Genomic DNA, 16,481 nt, shown 5'->3' on the forward strand with positions numbered 1-16,481 from the left:
CCCCCCTCAATTTGCCCCTAAGAATAGCCTCCCAGTGCTGTATGTAGCTGCTCTATCCTGTTTCCACATTGCCTTGCATGCTCCCGCATGCAGCACTAGCAACTTCCCCCACCCCCCTGCTGATACCCTTCCCTTCTTCACCACATGCCTCATACTTACCCCCCATCACTCACTTCAGGATATTGCTGCTCATGTCAGATGCAGATAAAATCGGACCTTAGCACCCATGAACATGAGCCGTGTGTGCCAGTTGTTGTGTTAATGTGCGAGAGTTTCACTTCTCAACATTATTTTCTGTCAGTTTCAAAAACATCTGATTGAGCAATTTATGGCATGCTCCCAGAGAAGCTAAAATATCATTTCTCATGACTGGTTTTCATATTACTTAACTGCAAGTACGCGCATTGTTGCAGTAAGAAATCCAAAGAGACAAAATACCATTTCCAGAGTGAGGAGTGATTTCTACAAGTTTACCACAGGAATCAATATTGGGTCCACTCTTGTCCTTGTTACATATGTAGCACATATACACTGAAGTTACAGAAGTCACAGCGATATGCACATATACAGATGGCGGTAGTCTCACATACACAAATAAAAGGGCAGTGCATTGGCAGAACCATCATTTGTACTTAGGTTACTCATATGAGAAGGTGTGGATGTGATTATGGCTGCATGATGAGAATTAACACACTTTTAATGTGGAATCGTAGTAGGGGCTAGGTGCATGGGACATTTCATTTCAGGAATTGCCAGGAAATTCATATTCCAAGAGCCACAGTGTCAGTAGTGTACTGAGAATACCAAATTTCAGGTATTACCTCTCACCATGGACAATGCAGTGACCAATGGCCTTCACTCAACAACTGAGAGCAGTGGCATTTGCATAGAGTTTTCAATGCTAAGAGAAAAAACAAGATTGTGTTAAATAACAACAGAAATTGATGTGGGACATAAGATGAATGTATTCTTCATAACAGTATGGAAAAATCTGGCATTAATGTGCTATGGCAGCAGACGACTGTCATGAGTGTCTATGCTAACAGCATAATGTTACTTGCAACACTTCTCCTGGGCTTGTAACCATATCAGTTGGACCTTAAATGACTGGAAAACTGTAGCCTGGTGCGATGAGTCTGAATTTCAGCTGGTAACAGCTGACAGTACGGTTTCAGTGTGGTCCAGACATGGTGACGCTACTGTGTTTACATGAAATGGACTGGGTCCTCTGAACCAACTGAAGCAATCGTTGACCATCTGCAGCCATTCATGGACTTTGTGTTCTCAAACAACAATGGAATCTTCATGGATGACAGTGCACCATGTCACTAAGCTACAACTGTTTGCAATTGGTTTGAAGAACATTCTCAATGATTTGGCCACCCAGATCACCTGACATGAATCCCATCGAACATTTATGGGACATAATTGAGAAGTCAGTTTGTGCACAAAACCCTGCAGCAGCAAAACCTTCACAATTATGGATGGCTATTGAGGTATCATGGCTCAACATTTCTGTCGGAGACTTCTAACAACTTGTTGAGTCCATGCCATGTTGAGTTGCTGCATTGCACCAGGTAAAAGAAGGTCCGACATTGTATCATGAGGTATCCTACATCTTTTGTCACCTCAGTGTAGATGAAGGATATCCAATCGACATCACCCAAAATAGTTCACCACCCACCCAACCTACAGAATACCCCCATCCATCCCATTCCAATCCTGCTCAGAATCCTGCATACCATGTGTCATTCCCCAGTGGGCCACCCTTGAGCACAACCTGTGCAGATGCCCACCCACCACTTCTTACCAGTGACCAATCACAGCCATTTCTTACCCAAAAAAGGCAGAGCCATGTGTGAATCCAGCCATGTTGTATGCTTGTCCATCCAGGAGCCAAATATGCTGCACACTACAATACGAATGATTTTAGCAGCTTCCCCATGAATATGTCATTTGGATATTGTCTTCCAGCACAAGTTTCTATAAACTACACAGGTGGGAATTGTTTCTCCAGCAGATTCTGGGTTCTCACAATCCCCATGGCCTAAAATCTCTGATAATCTCTTCCCCATTACCTGAATTTTTCCCTTTCTTATTATGTAATTGTCCACACCACTCCTCACCCATTTAGATCATGTACCACCATGTACCACACTGCCTTCTCCCACATGTGGGTGTCCCCCCCCCCCGCCCCCTCTCTCTCCCAACCTCTTTCCACACATCTCCCCTTCTCTCTCCCCTGCCTGGCTACCTCTCTATCTTGAGCTCTTACCCTTCTCTGCCCCCAGCCCCTTCTTCTCTCTATATCTTTTAATTGCTGTACCCCCTCAGAATTCCTTTCATCTTGTTGTACAGCAGCTAAGTAATTTGTCTTTCTCACTACTGCCTAGCACTATTCTCCTGCTCCTCCTTGCGTCATTCCTTCTCTGTCCTCTCCACACATCCATCAGTCATGGCAACTTCTCTCTCATAATCAGTGTCGTCATGCCCACAGTAGTGTGCTTTTGAGTGTCTGTATGAATGTGAATTTGCCAAAAGAAGAGCAAGAGCTTGAAAGCTAATTAATATTGTGTTCTGCTATGTGTGTCTATGCACCACAAATCAGTGTATTAAAGGTATGTGGTTGCCTTTCCTTTATTTTACATCTAGCTATATATAAATGATCTGATAACATATGCTCAAGAAGCAGAAATAGCTCTCTGTACTAATGATGCAAGTATTATAATCAAGAAACTTTAACAATTGAACATGTAAATACATCTTTCTTGAAAAATAATAATTGATCAGCAAATGGACTGACACTGAACTTAGATAAAACACAATATGTGTAGTTTATGTACTGAACAATTCCTGACTACACCACTAGAAATAATGCATTAGAGGAAATCTGTAAATGAAACAGAATATTTGAAATCCTTTGGTGTTTATGTCATACCTGAACCAGAGCCTGAGCCTGGACTAGAAGTCACACATCACCAACCTTAAATGTCTAAGCACTGCAACTTTCATGTTATAGATAACATCAGATTTTAAAAGTGAAACTGTTGGAAAACTGAATTACTTTTCCCATTTTCATTTGTTAATGTCTTATGGCATAATATTATTCGTAACTTATCGCCAAGGGAAAAAGTTTGTTGCAGGGAAGCATGTAATATGGTTAATATGTGGTGCCCATTCTACAACCTCTTGAAATCAGTTCTTTAAACATGTGGGCATACTAACAACATCATCACTATACATTTATTCCCTTATGAAGTCTGTAATCAACAATCAATTGCTGTTTAAAAATAACAGCAACGTTCATAAATATAATACTAGAAAGAGAAATGACATACTATCCATCAATCAGCCTCAGAGTGACACACACAGGAGTTAGCATTATTCAGCAAAAATATCTTTGATAACTTACACAGTGATGTGAAGAATTTAATAGGTAATATAGTTAACTTCAAATACAAACTAGAATTTTATCTGCTTGACAAATGCTTCCTATCCAGCAAAGAAAAGACAACTATGTAAATGGCTAGCATAGTGCAATAACTTTCACTGAGAAAGTGTATTATAATTATACAACTGTATCATTTCACATCACAGCAGAAGGTCACAATTATGATCCATGAAACATGCAAATAGCTAACTAAACTAAACCAAACTATTTGCAGTATGAAGAAATGGGACTTTTTAAAAACAAAAATGTAGAAAAGCAAAATCACTGTATAAAAAAAGCAATTTTTATTTTTCAATTAGTCAAAATAATTCAAGAAGGAGGACAAAGAATGTTATTTCCTTATACCTGTGAATATTAGTGCCCACTCACCTACTTCAGAATGAATATTTATGTGCGAGGAGGTGTCTGTGACAATGGCAGCTGTGCAAGAGCTGCAGAGCTCAGTCTTGATGTACGAGGTTCAATTTCCAAAGACATTCTGTATAATTCATCATCATCAAGAAGCAAAGAAGGATCCAACAGATAATTTGTCACCTTTGTTATAAGCTCAATTTTATATGGTGTCTGTTGAAAATGACGGATTTCCCGTATGACATGTGCTATCTGTAATTTAAAAAAAAAAATTGTATCCTTCAGAAACAAACATTATATGAATATTTATTTACTGCATGATTAAACACACACACACACACACACACACACACACACACACACCTTCAAAGCTACTTCATCAGTCACCATGTGACATATACTGTTGGATTAAAACTTTCTCAACAGATTTTTGTGGTCTTTAGCCTGCATGCTTTCAAAAGCCAGATACCCACCATCTTCATCTCACTTAGTCTTTTCATATATCTCTTGGAATCCAGAAGAGAACTTCCTTCTTTGGTTTCCCAGTTTAGGGGTGTGAAACTTTCAGCACGACTATTAAGAATACATTTGGTGATTTGGGTTCTTCTGGTCTCATGTGTGTAGTTATATGCCCTACTCAACTCCATTTCATTTTCATTGTGGTTAGAATAATGTCTTCCAGTTCATTATGTTCTTTATTTCTTTCCTGGTAATTACCAACATGCATCTCTCTATTGCTCTGTGAGCAAGCCTCAGCTTTTGACTGCTTTTCAGATTAAAAATCCACATCTAAAGCACTAGATCAAAATTGGCTCTACACATTTGTTGGGTGCTTTCCTTCTCAGAATACTGGAAGATTGGTTTTCAAAATACCATTTAGTTTATCAAACGTACTTCAGTCCTTGCATATCCTTTTGCTCATTTCTTTAGACATTTAATCAACAGTTGCTTCCAGCTGCCCTAAATATAAAAACAGTCAACATTTTTGATGTTTACCATGTTTTGATGTGTTTGTTGTACATTGCTTTAGAATTATTTTAACTGGTTTTTCAGGCTTTTTCTGTTAAGTTCTTCCATTTGTTTTGAAGCTCTTCTATACTAAAGGCAAATGATACAACATGATCAGCCATTCAGTGGTGATTACAATATGCTCTATTAACATATTTCTTTCTTTGGTTTCCCAGTTTAGGGGTGTGACACTTTCAGCATGACTATTAAGAATACACTTGGTGATTTGGATTCTTCTAGTCTCACTCGTATTTAATTTTGAATTTAAAGGTTGTAAATACTGTTTGTATTGAAGATTGCTAATAGTTCTATTTGCTATGTTTCCTGACCCTTTTTTCTCATTTCATGAAAATCCTATGGCTTACTATAAACTGGTGATAATTTTAATGAATATACACTCCTGGAAATTGAAATAAGAACACAGTGAATTCATTGTCCCAGGAAGGGGAAACTTTATTGACACATTCCTGGGGTCAGATACATCACACGATCACATTGACACAACCACAGGCACATACACACAGGCAACAGAGCATGCACAATGTCGGCACTAGTACAGTGTATATCCACCTTTCGCAGCAATGTAGGCTGCTATTCTCCCATGGAGATGATCGTAGAGATGCTGGATGTAGTCCTGTGGAACGCCTTGCCATGCCATTTCGACCTGGCGCCTCAGTTGGACCAGCGTTCGTGCTGGACGTGCAGACCACGTGAGACGATGCTTCATCCAGTCCCAAACATGCTCAATGGGGGCAGATCCGGAGATCTTGCTGGCGAGGGTAGTTGACTTACACCTTCTAGAGCACGTTGGGTGGCACGGGATACATGCGGACGTGCATTGTCCTGTTGGAACAGCAAGTTCCCTTGCCGGTCTAGGAATGGTAGAATTATGGGTTCGATGACGGTTTGGATGTACCGTGCACTATTCAGTGTCCCCTCGACGATCACCAGAGGTGTACGGCCAGTGTAGGAGATCGCTCCCCACACCATGATGCCGGGTGTTGGCCCTGTGTGCCTCGGTCGTATGCAGTCCTGATTGTGGTGCTCACCTGCACAGCGCCAGACATGCATACGACCATCATTGGCACCAAGGCAGAAGCGACTCTCATCGCTGAAGATGACACGTCTCTATTCGTCCCTCCATTCACGCCTGTCGCGACACCACTGGAGGCGGGCTGCACGATGTTGGGGTGTGAGCGGAAGACGGCCTAACGGTGTGCGGGACCGTAGCCCAGCTTCATGGAGACGGTTGCCAATGATCCTCGCCGATACCCCAGGAGCAACAGTGTCCCTAATTTGCTGGGAAGTGGCGGTGCGGTCCCCTACGGCACTGCGTAGGATCCTACGGTCTTGGCGTGCATCCGTGTATCACTGCGGTCCGGTCCCAGGTCGACGGGCACGTGCACCTTCCGCCGACCACTGGTGACAACATCGATGTACTGTGGAGACCTCACGCCCCACGTGTTGAGCAATTCGGCGGTACGTCCACCCGGCCTCCCGCATGCCCACTATACGCCCTCGCTCAAAGTCCGTCAGCTGCACATATGGTTCACGTCCACGTTGTCGCGGCATGCCACCAGTGTTAAAGACTGCGATGGAGCTCCGTATGCCACGGCAAACTGGCTGACACTGACGGCGGCGGTGCACAAATGCTGCGCAGTAGCGCCATTCGACGGCCAACACCGCGGTTCCTGGTGTGTCCGCTGTGCCGTGCGTGTGATCATTGCTTGTACAGCCCTCTCGCAGTGTCCGGAGCAAGTATGGTGGGTCTGACACACTGGTGTCAATGTGTTCTTTTTTCCATTTCCAGGAGTGTATTATATGTCATAGATCTACAACTTTTGTGTGTCCTGTCTGACTTTTTGTGAAGTACAATAATGAAAGTATTGTTTCATTATTGGGGTAATGCCTTCCTCAACATATATTCTGTTTCTTTTCCTGTTCCTTTCCCTCCTCCGTCAATCATCTCTATTAAACACTGTCCTCTCAACATACCTTTCCATTCTTTGTATCTGGAATGAATTTATACACCTTATGTGGCATTACTTCTGTAATGTAGTTACATCATTTTTCTGACTCATCTCTTGAACTATATCTTTTAAGAAAACTTACAATGCTTGTACAATTCCCTCTATTGTCAGTTATAGTACTATCTGCCATAACTAATGATAATAGAAAATATTATTATCACCAATGTTTTTATAGAAAACTGTATCCGCACGTCAGAATGTATTAAAGATATAACGAGACTTAAATGTTTATTTAATTTTTATTTTGCATCAACTACACAAGCTCGCAGAACACTTTATAAAATATCCACAAATAATTAAAAAATACAGATAAGTCCAGGATAATAAAACACGAAACTATAAGACTCCGCAATGAAAATGCTACTACTACTACTACTACTACTACTACCACTACTGCAGCTGCTGTTAATAACACAAAAAGTACAGATATTCCAATACATAAAAAATTTTAGAGCACAGATTAACACTTTTAAGTAATTAACACTTTATCAAGAGCAAGACATACAGTTATGTTAAGTAACATCAATGTTGTTACATTTTATTTTTTTTTCCCTAGAAAATGCAGCAGTGTCATGGATTCACAATACCATCATCTATTTGTCACTTGTAAATATCAAGTCACTATAACATTGACTTTAGTGTAGATGTGTTCATCATATCAGATCTTTAAAACCAAAGGGCAAAGTTAACCAGAGCAAAATTATGTAATTTTACTGATCAAAGATTTTCATAACAGTTTTTCAAATAGTTTATAATGTGTACTGATTGAAGCTTCATATGTCCAGTACATTGTTTACTAATAGTACAGTCTTGGTGTACGATCATTCACTCATTTAGTTTAGAACAGGAAAGAGCAGAACAGTCTTCAACATAGGTGAAAAACTGCAATATTTATCAAGCATAATTATAGCCAATATATTTTTGGTAAATCTGCTTGACAACAAATCAATGTAGATATATAGTTTCAGACTATTCTACACTGTAATATCAACAAATTTAATTTTGAGAATTATGATACTTAAAATTGAGCTGATTCTCCTTACATGTGCTTTGGAGATGCTTATTCTAAATTTCTGTATTTCTTTATACAGCACTATACATATCCATAGAGGTATAGGTGAGCTACGGGAAACTGAGTAGTTTGTATGGTTATATTTTGTTAAAGATTGTCATATTTTGATGATAATTTGCTTTGTAACATACAGAAATAAAATGAAAGATTAAAAATGGTTCCTTGTCTAGATCAAATTTTCATTCCAAGTTTAAAATTCTGTTGGCAGTGATCCAGGATTTTCAAATGCTGGCTAAGCTTTCTGCAAGCAAGTTCTTGATCTTGTCATTTTCCACATCTGCTGCATTAAACTGTCAATTTGGTGAAGAATATTGGAGGTAAGTGGTTTTACCAGAAATTAAAACAGAAGATCATTACAAAATTTACAGGAAGTCAGCCACAATCAACAATAATTTGTGTCACCGAAGCATCAATGGGTTGAACGAGGCAGATGAGCTCTTTGTATGTTTGGAAAAGATTTACAGTTCTGAAAAGGCCTACCTGAATATCATGTAACCTAAGCACTACAAAAATTAATCAAATGTAGTTACACACAGTAGGCTTCCTCACGTAGGCTAATTTCATTGCTACCTACACAAAAGGAAGAAAATTTAAAAGAGACAGACTTTACAGATATCAGCAGGGAGTCACTTGCACTTCTGCGTTGAAACAGATGGGTGTGAAAGTGCATGATTCACTTAAAATAAGTTGAAATAGATTTCAGTTGGAAAGCTTGAGCCTTCGTTATATGTTTCATAATGCATTTTGTTACAGAATCTGTTACATAATAAAAGAAGTCTGTGGTCATTTGGAATGCTCATTTCATAAAGAATTTTAATGGATTTGTTATCTACAACAACCATTTTGGCATTAGTTTGATTTCAGTGACAAATTTATGAAGACTTAAAATAACAGTGGGTCATATAAATTTAAGAAATCTACAATATATATTTTTAAAAACAAAAAGAAATGTTTATACTGCTACATGCATGCCATTTACAGCTGTCTCCTGCATAAATTTCTAAGTATTTCTGTTCAAGTATTCCTCTTTGGTACAGAAAGAGGTGCTAAGAAAAAAAAATATTTATCTACAGTTTAACACATTTCTACTGTCCATGTGACATTTTATTCCAAGGGGTAGATGGTCAAAGAGTTTTATAGATGCATATTACCCTTCCTCCACCGCAGTTAGATTCATTAGGAGGTAATGCAGATCATTTATTCTTCTAGTATCTTTGTTGGTCTCAAACTCAAATCGATTGTTCATAACAAATTTCATACATGAACAAAAGTATGTAAAATATGTAGTGAGGGTACAGGGCAGGTAAGATTTAATTAAGGTATGACATGACATGGAACAATAACAATGCTTTATTGCACAAAAATTTACACTTAGTACATGTCTGTCCTGCTTGGAAGCTAAGACCACACTAAGATCCATGGTCAAGTCACAGATATTTCACTTATCATCATATGTCAGTGATGTATATTGTAGTGTGCATGAACAGCCCCCCCCCCCCCCCCCGCTCCCCACCCCCCACCCCCTCCCCCCACCGTGCCCCCCATCACCCCAGCACCACACTCTCCCCTGAAGGGAAGAGCAGCAAATGGGAGATGAGAGTTGGATCAGTGACTGCTTCATTGTAGGGTACTAATGTGAATGACCAGTTATGTAGTGAGTGGCATGTTCAAGAGACTTGACAGGATCATTTTTCAAAGTGATTCTGTGAAGATTCGCATTAACAGTCACGTCGTGGTTGGCAGTTGGCATTTTCGTGAGACATGAGTGAGCCACTTCTTGAAGTGATGCTGTGCATATGCATGTGACTAGTCCTGCCAAGGGTGGCACTTTCGTGAGATACGAGTGGGCCATTTCTCAAAATCACAGTGGGCGTGTAGGAACGCTGAACAGGTATTATGGCTGTAGGCGACAACTTGCAGTGTGTTCACACAGGACACTGGTGGTATGACTAAAGGACAGGGGCTTGTGGAGGCCATATGTGTGAGAGAGACTGATCTGATCAAATGGGCTGCATATGCTGAGGGTGAAGTGTGGTTGACATAAGCTGGTAATTTATCTGCTGGAGTGTACTTCGATGGCCATCGTCAGCGCAGAGGCTACCTGTGGCAGAGTGGGGTCCATGGGGAGGCAGGAACGCAAGGCGCCAATGTGTTTCAGATTGTAGTTGATGTCTGTGTTGATGGAGGTGCAGTCACAGAGTCCAGCTTTGTTGTGGTGAACTCACGTCGGGAAAGGGGAACTGAAATTATCAGTGGAAGCTGAAGGTGATATGCACAATTGAAAGTGGTCGAAAAAGTGCCTTGTTACGTTTGACGTGTCTAATGTGTCCTGAATGTGGCATTCTAAAGCATCACCAACCTGCAGTACGCGTTTGGTAATCAAATATGGAACAAGGTAAACACGGCCGGTGGGATCGGTGCTTTCATGTGAATATCAGCAGCAGGCAATAGCCAAACTACATGGCAATGAGTCATGTGGAAGAAACATGGCAATGGTGGGCTGTACAGCAAGGGCATTGTGCCTGATGATGCCAGCCATGGAGTTCCCAGATGACAAGCTAGAACACGGTATACAAACATGAACGGTTCACTATGTATCCAAAGTCAGTGACAGTGAAAGTACCAAATAGACCAGGGAATAGGCATGGCTGGGTGTCGGGCAGGTGTGACTGGTCAGTGGGATTGGGGCCAAGTCTGTGTTCCCCTCCTTGATGTCATGAGAGTTGTGTGCCAAGTCTGTGAAATACTCGCAGATCAGGGCAGGGGCAATGGATATGACATTATTACTTTGTAGCAGCAATGTGTTCTTTTAAAAGAGTGCATCCAATAACACAAGACAGTTGATGAAATGTTGATGAATAGCCAAGAACTCACCAGTTGAGGGGGCACACTGCTTGAGTGTGTCAAAGGTGCACAATAGTCTTTCTGTTATTCCTCTTGAACGGTTAATGATCAGGTAAGGGTGTGAGCACCATGGTGAAAGCTCCTGAGATGCAGTGGCCCGTGTCAAAGTGCAGGAGGGGGGCATGTTGTATGACCATGGAGCGGTATAAATGGTGTAAGAAGTTCATCCCTTAGTCCGGTTGTATGATGTATTTAAGAGAAAATGTCCACGTGAGGGAGTGAGGCAGTGACCGTTGTAGGGTCTGGGTCATGGATCTGTGTACTGACTGATGAGCTGGTAGCTTTGTATAGTTCCAATGTCACAGGTTCATTCTTTGTCCACAAGACATTGAGTAGTAGAGAGTTGATGTCTAAACTTAAGTCAGCCAAAAGGCGATTCACCGGAGCGACGGAGGCGGGAAGCACAGTTAAAAATATGGTTCTCAGAAGTAGGATCAGTGGAGGTGGAAGCTCCACAGAACACTCATCAGAGTCCAAGTTGATGAGAAGGTCACGTCCATGTGGGCAATTGGAGATTTGAAGTCTGGTAGCAGACATTGTTGGTGGAGTGATAGAAAATCCGCTGCTGTGGGAGCATTGAGGCAACCAGAGTAGTCTTCTTGAATAGATGAACCTGCTGCTGGTATTAGTAAGCAGTCGCAAGGCAGCCCACCACTGTGCACAATGTTGTTGAACTGTTCCTGCATGGACATGAAGGAACATGGGATGTGGTTGAATGGCATGCAGTCATATATGTTGGCTGGGTGGAGGGCACTGCGCCAAGTGGCGGTGGTGTCTATGTTGCTTGATGCCAGCAGGAATGGCTCTGCTCAGGGGCAGCAAGGTAGGTCATGCATTGTGGCTGTGTGGGCATGAATCTAAATTTACATCTACATACATACTCCACAATCCACCATATGGTGCGTGGCGCAGGGTACCTCGTACCACAACTAGCATCTTCTCTCCCTGTTCCACTCCCAAACAGTCCTAATCTCTCTTATCTTATCTTTGTGGTCTTTCCGTGAAATGTAAGTTGGCAGCAGTAAAATTGTACTGCAGTCAGCCTCAAATGCTGGTTCTCTAAATTTCCTCAGCAGCGATTCACAAAAAGAATGCTTCCTTTCCTCTAAAGATTCCCACCCGAGTTCCTGAAGGATTTCCGTAACACTCGCGTGATGATCAAACCTACCAGTAACAAATCTAGCAGCCCGCCTCTCAATTGCTTCTATGTCCTCCCTCAATCCGACCTGGTAGGGATCCCAAACGCTCAAGCAGTACTCAAGAATAGGTCGTATTAGTCTTTTATAAGTGGTCTCCTTTACAGATGAACCACATCTTTCCAAAATTTTACCAATGAACCGAAGACGACAATCTGTGTATGTGCGGATCGATATGTGTGTGTGTGTGTGTGTGTGTGTGTGTGTGTGTGTGTGTGTGTGTGTGTGTGCGAGTGTACACCTGTCCTTTTTTTCCCCTAAGGGAAGTCTTTCCGCTCCCGGGATTGGAATGACTCCTTACCCTCTCCCTTAAAACCCACATCCTTTCGTCTTTCCCTCTCCTTCCTGAAGAAGCAACCATCGGTTGCGAAAGCTAGTAATTCTGTGTGTGTGTTTGTGTGTTTTGTTCATGTGCCTGTCTGCCGGCGCTTTCCCGCTTGGTAAGTCTTGGAATCTTTGTTTTTAATATAATTTACATTTATCTATATTTAGAGTTAGCTGCCATTCTTTACACCAATCACAAATGCTGTCCAAGTCATCTTGTATCCTCCTACAGTCACTCAACGACGACACCTTCCCATACACCACAGCATCATCAGCAAACAGCCGCACATTGCTATCCACCCTATCCAAAAGATCATTTATGTAGATAGAAAACAACAGTGGACCTACCACACTTCCCTGGGACACTCCTGATGATACCCTCACCTCCGATGAACACTCACCATCGAGGACAACATACTGGTTTCTATTACTTAAGAAGTCTTCGAGCCACTCACATACTTGGGAACCAATCCCATATTCTCGTACCTTAGTTAGGAGTCTGCAGTGTGGCACCGAGTCAAATGCTTTCCGGAAGTCAAGGAATATGGCATCTGTCTGATACCCTTCATCCATGGTTCGCAAGATATCATGTGAAAAATTGGCGAGTTGCATTTTTTAGGAGCGATGCTTTCTAAAGACGTGCTGATGCATGGACAGCAACTTCTCTGTCTCAAGGAAATTCATTATATTCAAACTGAGAATATGTTCGAGAATCCTGCAACAAACCGATGTTAAGGATATTGGTTTGTAATTTTGAGGATGCATCCTTCTACCCTTCTTATATACAGGCACCACCTATGCTTTTTTCCAGTCGCTCGGAACTTTACGTTGGGCAAGAGATTCGCGATAAATGCAAGCTAAGTAAGGAGCCAATGCAGTAGAGTACTCTCTGTAAAACCGAATTGGTAAGAATACTCTTCTAGCCTTCTTGACTGACTTTTTAACTTTCGTAACCATTGTTGTAATGACAACATCATGATCACTAATTCCTGTCTCAACACTGACACTGTCTATGATGTCTGGTCTGTTAGAGGCTACCAGATCGAAAATATTTCCATTATGTGTTGGCTGTCGATTTAGCTGCTCAAGACAGTTTTCAGATAATGTGTTCAAAAGTAATTCACACGACGGCTTGTCTGTACCACCTGTAATGAATCCATAGACATCCCAGTTTATACTAGGTAGGTTGAAGTCGCCTCTGACTAAAATAGCATGATCTGGATACGTCTACAATACAGAATGTAGACTCCCTTTGAATGATTCTCGTAGGTCATGTTCTGTGCAACTGTGTGTGCAGTGTGCTCTGCAGCATTCTGTGCAGGCCTAGGTGGGGAAGCAGAGCTTGTTGACGTCGCATGAATGCCATCACTCCTGGCTGGTGCAGTGACATGAAAAAATTGAAATGTAATGTGGCGAGGGCCTCCCGTCGGGCAGACTGGTTGCCTGATGTATGTCTTTGTAGTTGACACCATTTTGGCGACTTGCTTGTCAATGAGGATGATATGATGATGAGGACAACACAATACCCAATCCCAGAGCAGAGAAAATCTCCGACCCAGCCGGGAATCGAACCTGGGCCTGAGTGTCAGACATGAGAGTTAGAAGCGATTGGTCAAAGTCAGTCGGACTTGCCCCCTGCATGGAAGTAAGCATGCTGAAGCTGGTACTAAAGTTCAAGGTCACCAGCATTGTTGTCAGTGGTACAAATGCACTGTTGGTGATTGGTGGAATGTTCTTGATGCAATTGTTGGTCCACGATGCCAATAATTACAAATAAGTTGTCAACAATTGTGGGCCAGGCTCGAGGTTGTTCAAGGCAAAACTGAGTATCTTCAACACCTGACTGCATTCCCGGCGCAAATGATAAAAATCCATGCAAGCAGCAGCAGCAAAGGTAAGTTGAATGAAATTACAAATGGTGCAGAAGACACAGTGTCTGTGGCAAACAAACATGAATCCGAGCAGCCACAATGTTGCCAATCAGCCTTTGCATGGTGTTTCCGCAAGATGAGAATGCTGATGTGGACCCACAGTGGATTGTCTGTCACTTGCAGTTGTTTGGCACTAACATTCCAATTTACATCTGTAATGTAATTTGCAGTGCAAGTCACCAATGTAGTGAGAGTATGGTGGCAGTATGATATAACTGAGGTACTACACGGCACAAAATGATAATAATGCTTTATTGCTCAAGAACTTACACAGTAGAAGGTACACAATTATTCTTGATGGAACCCAAAATCACACTAAAGTTTGTGGTCAAGTCACAGATATTCTATGTATCAAATGGCAGTGATGTATATCACAGTGGATGTCCCCAGCAGTACTGTGAGGCTGTGGTGCCTCAGACACCTTCAAGATGTGTCAGACATGAGAGTTAGAAGCAATCGGTCAGTCAGTCGGACTTGCCCCCTGCATGGAAGTAAGCATGCTAAAGCTGGTACTAAAGTTCAAGGTCACCAGCATTGTTGTCAGTGATTGTTACTTTTTGTGCAAAGAAACCTTTTCGACTGCCCCAAAATTAATGAAAGAAAATATACAAAATATGTTAACTGACTTCTGTGTCCCCAAAGAATGCAATGATTCTCATGGCAAATATACCAACTATATGGCTCCCCCATTTTCAGTTTTCATAAAGATGCAGCCCTAAAATCTTAGAATTTTCTAAATACTTTACTATTTCTTTTGTAAACTAGATTAATAAGAAGTGGGATATTTTTGAAAGTACTAAACTAGATGATCTGTGCCTTTTCAAAGTTTAAAACTAGCCCATTTGTGCAAAACCAGTTAGTAACTTTGACAAAAATATAATTTGCCATTTTCTCTGTTGCCACTTCTTTGATCAGCTTTATTAAGTGTATATTCTGCTAATAGAACTAATTCAGCCTGCTGATTCAAATAAACTTGCAGCTCATTAACACAGAGCAAGAACAGTAGTGGGCCAATAATAAATACTTGCCGGCCGGTGTGGCCGTGCGGTTCTAGGCACTTCAGTCTGGAACCGCGTGACCGCTACGGTCACAGGTTCAACTCCTGCCTCGGGCATGGATGTATGTGATGTCCTCAGGTTAGTTAGGTTTAAGTAGTTCTAAGTTCTAGGGGACTGATGACCACGGATGTTAAGTCCCATAGTGCTCAGAGCCATTTGAACCAATAAATACTTATTGGATTCTCTTTGAAATTTCTCTCCATGTAGATGATGTGGCTTTCCTCTTTGTATTACTCAAACAGTCTAGTGTGATAATCAATAACAACAATTAACAAAAAAAATGGAAAATCAAATAATGGTGAGAATAAAATTTACTAGAAATCAGTTGCCAATGTCAGTTCATTCCATGATAATCTTTTATTCTGTTTTAAAATAGTAAACAGTAAAACAAGAGATAGACTGAAGGTCACAGAATAAAGTCTTGCACTACTACATAGAAATGTCACTCACTTCTTATAGCATTAACAAGTTTGTAAATTCTCTCAGATGTAAACCCTCATACAGTTTTGGTGACATTTGGCATAGAACACCAGTGAATTGCCCTTCTTTATGTGCAGTAGCCACCAGAAAGATCGTGGGAGGCGCACATCGGCACGACATGTCACAGACAGTAGATGACGTGAGTAAAGTCCCGGCCACCAGAAGGCACGCGAGAATTCGGCCGCACCCTCTGCTGGCAGAACAACAACTCAGGCAGCATGGGCCATGCCCAGTCAGTTTTACACCGGGCATGCCTAGCAGACAGTTCTTGGTCTACACTATGTGAAGTGCGACGGACAATGTGAATCGTGAAATTTGAAATGTATCAGTAATTTAGAACATTTTTCACAAAGTATCATTAATTAACACTCTGATTCATTGGTGATATCATTTTCTAAGCTGTCTGAGAAGAAAGCATATTCCACAGAAGTTCCCCACAAATGGCTGACTTTGTTTGTTTCTTCATCAGGAAAGTTAATCTGGAATTGGAAATGCTGCTTACATTGAGTGCTGGGTCACATATTAGCATGGTCCTTTTGCTAGGTATCCTCTTCACTTCAACAGAAATCGAAGGGCAAACTGGCTGGGGAAATAGCAGAAAATTTAAGGGATTAGGTACCACCACCACCACCACCACCACCACCACCACCACCACCACCACCATCTCAGCCTTTTC

At 41.5% G+C, this 16,481-nt stretch overlaps 1 protein-coding gene across 1 annotated transcript in view; it reads right to left on the reverse strand.

Moving 5' to 3' along the window:
• The window catches only part of LOC126281292 (ras-specific guanine nucleotide-releasing factor 2-like), a 1,771,818-nt gene that overhangs the window by 12,603 nt on the left and 1,742,734 nt on the right, over positions 1-16,481 (reverse strand). Inside the window, exon 27 of the mRNA XM_049980119.1 lies at positions 3,821-4,054. Coding sequence (XP_049836076.1) covers positions 3,839-4,054 — 216 coding nt within the window. The 3' untranslated portion in view covers positions 3,821-3,838. The remainder of the gene's footprint in view (positions 1-3,820; positions 4,055-16,481) is intronic.

The sequence above is a fragment of the Schistocerca gregaria genome, chromosome 7 (assembly GCF_023897955.1).
Source record: "Schistocerca gregaria isolate iqSchGreg1 chromosome 7, iqSchGreg1.2, whole genome shotgun sequence".
Classification (NCBI taxonomy): domain Eukaryota; kingdom Metazoa; phylum Arthropoda; class Insecta; order Orthoptera; family Acrididae; genus Schistocerca; species Schistocerca gregaria.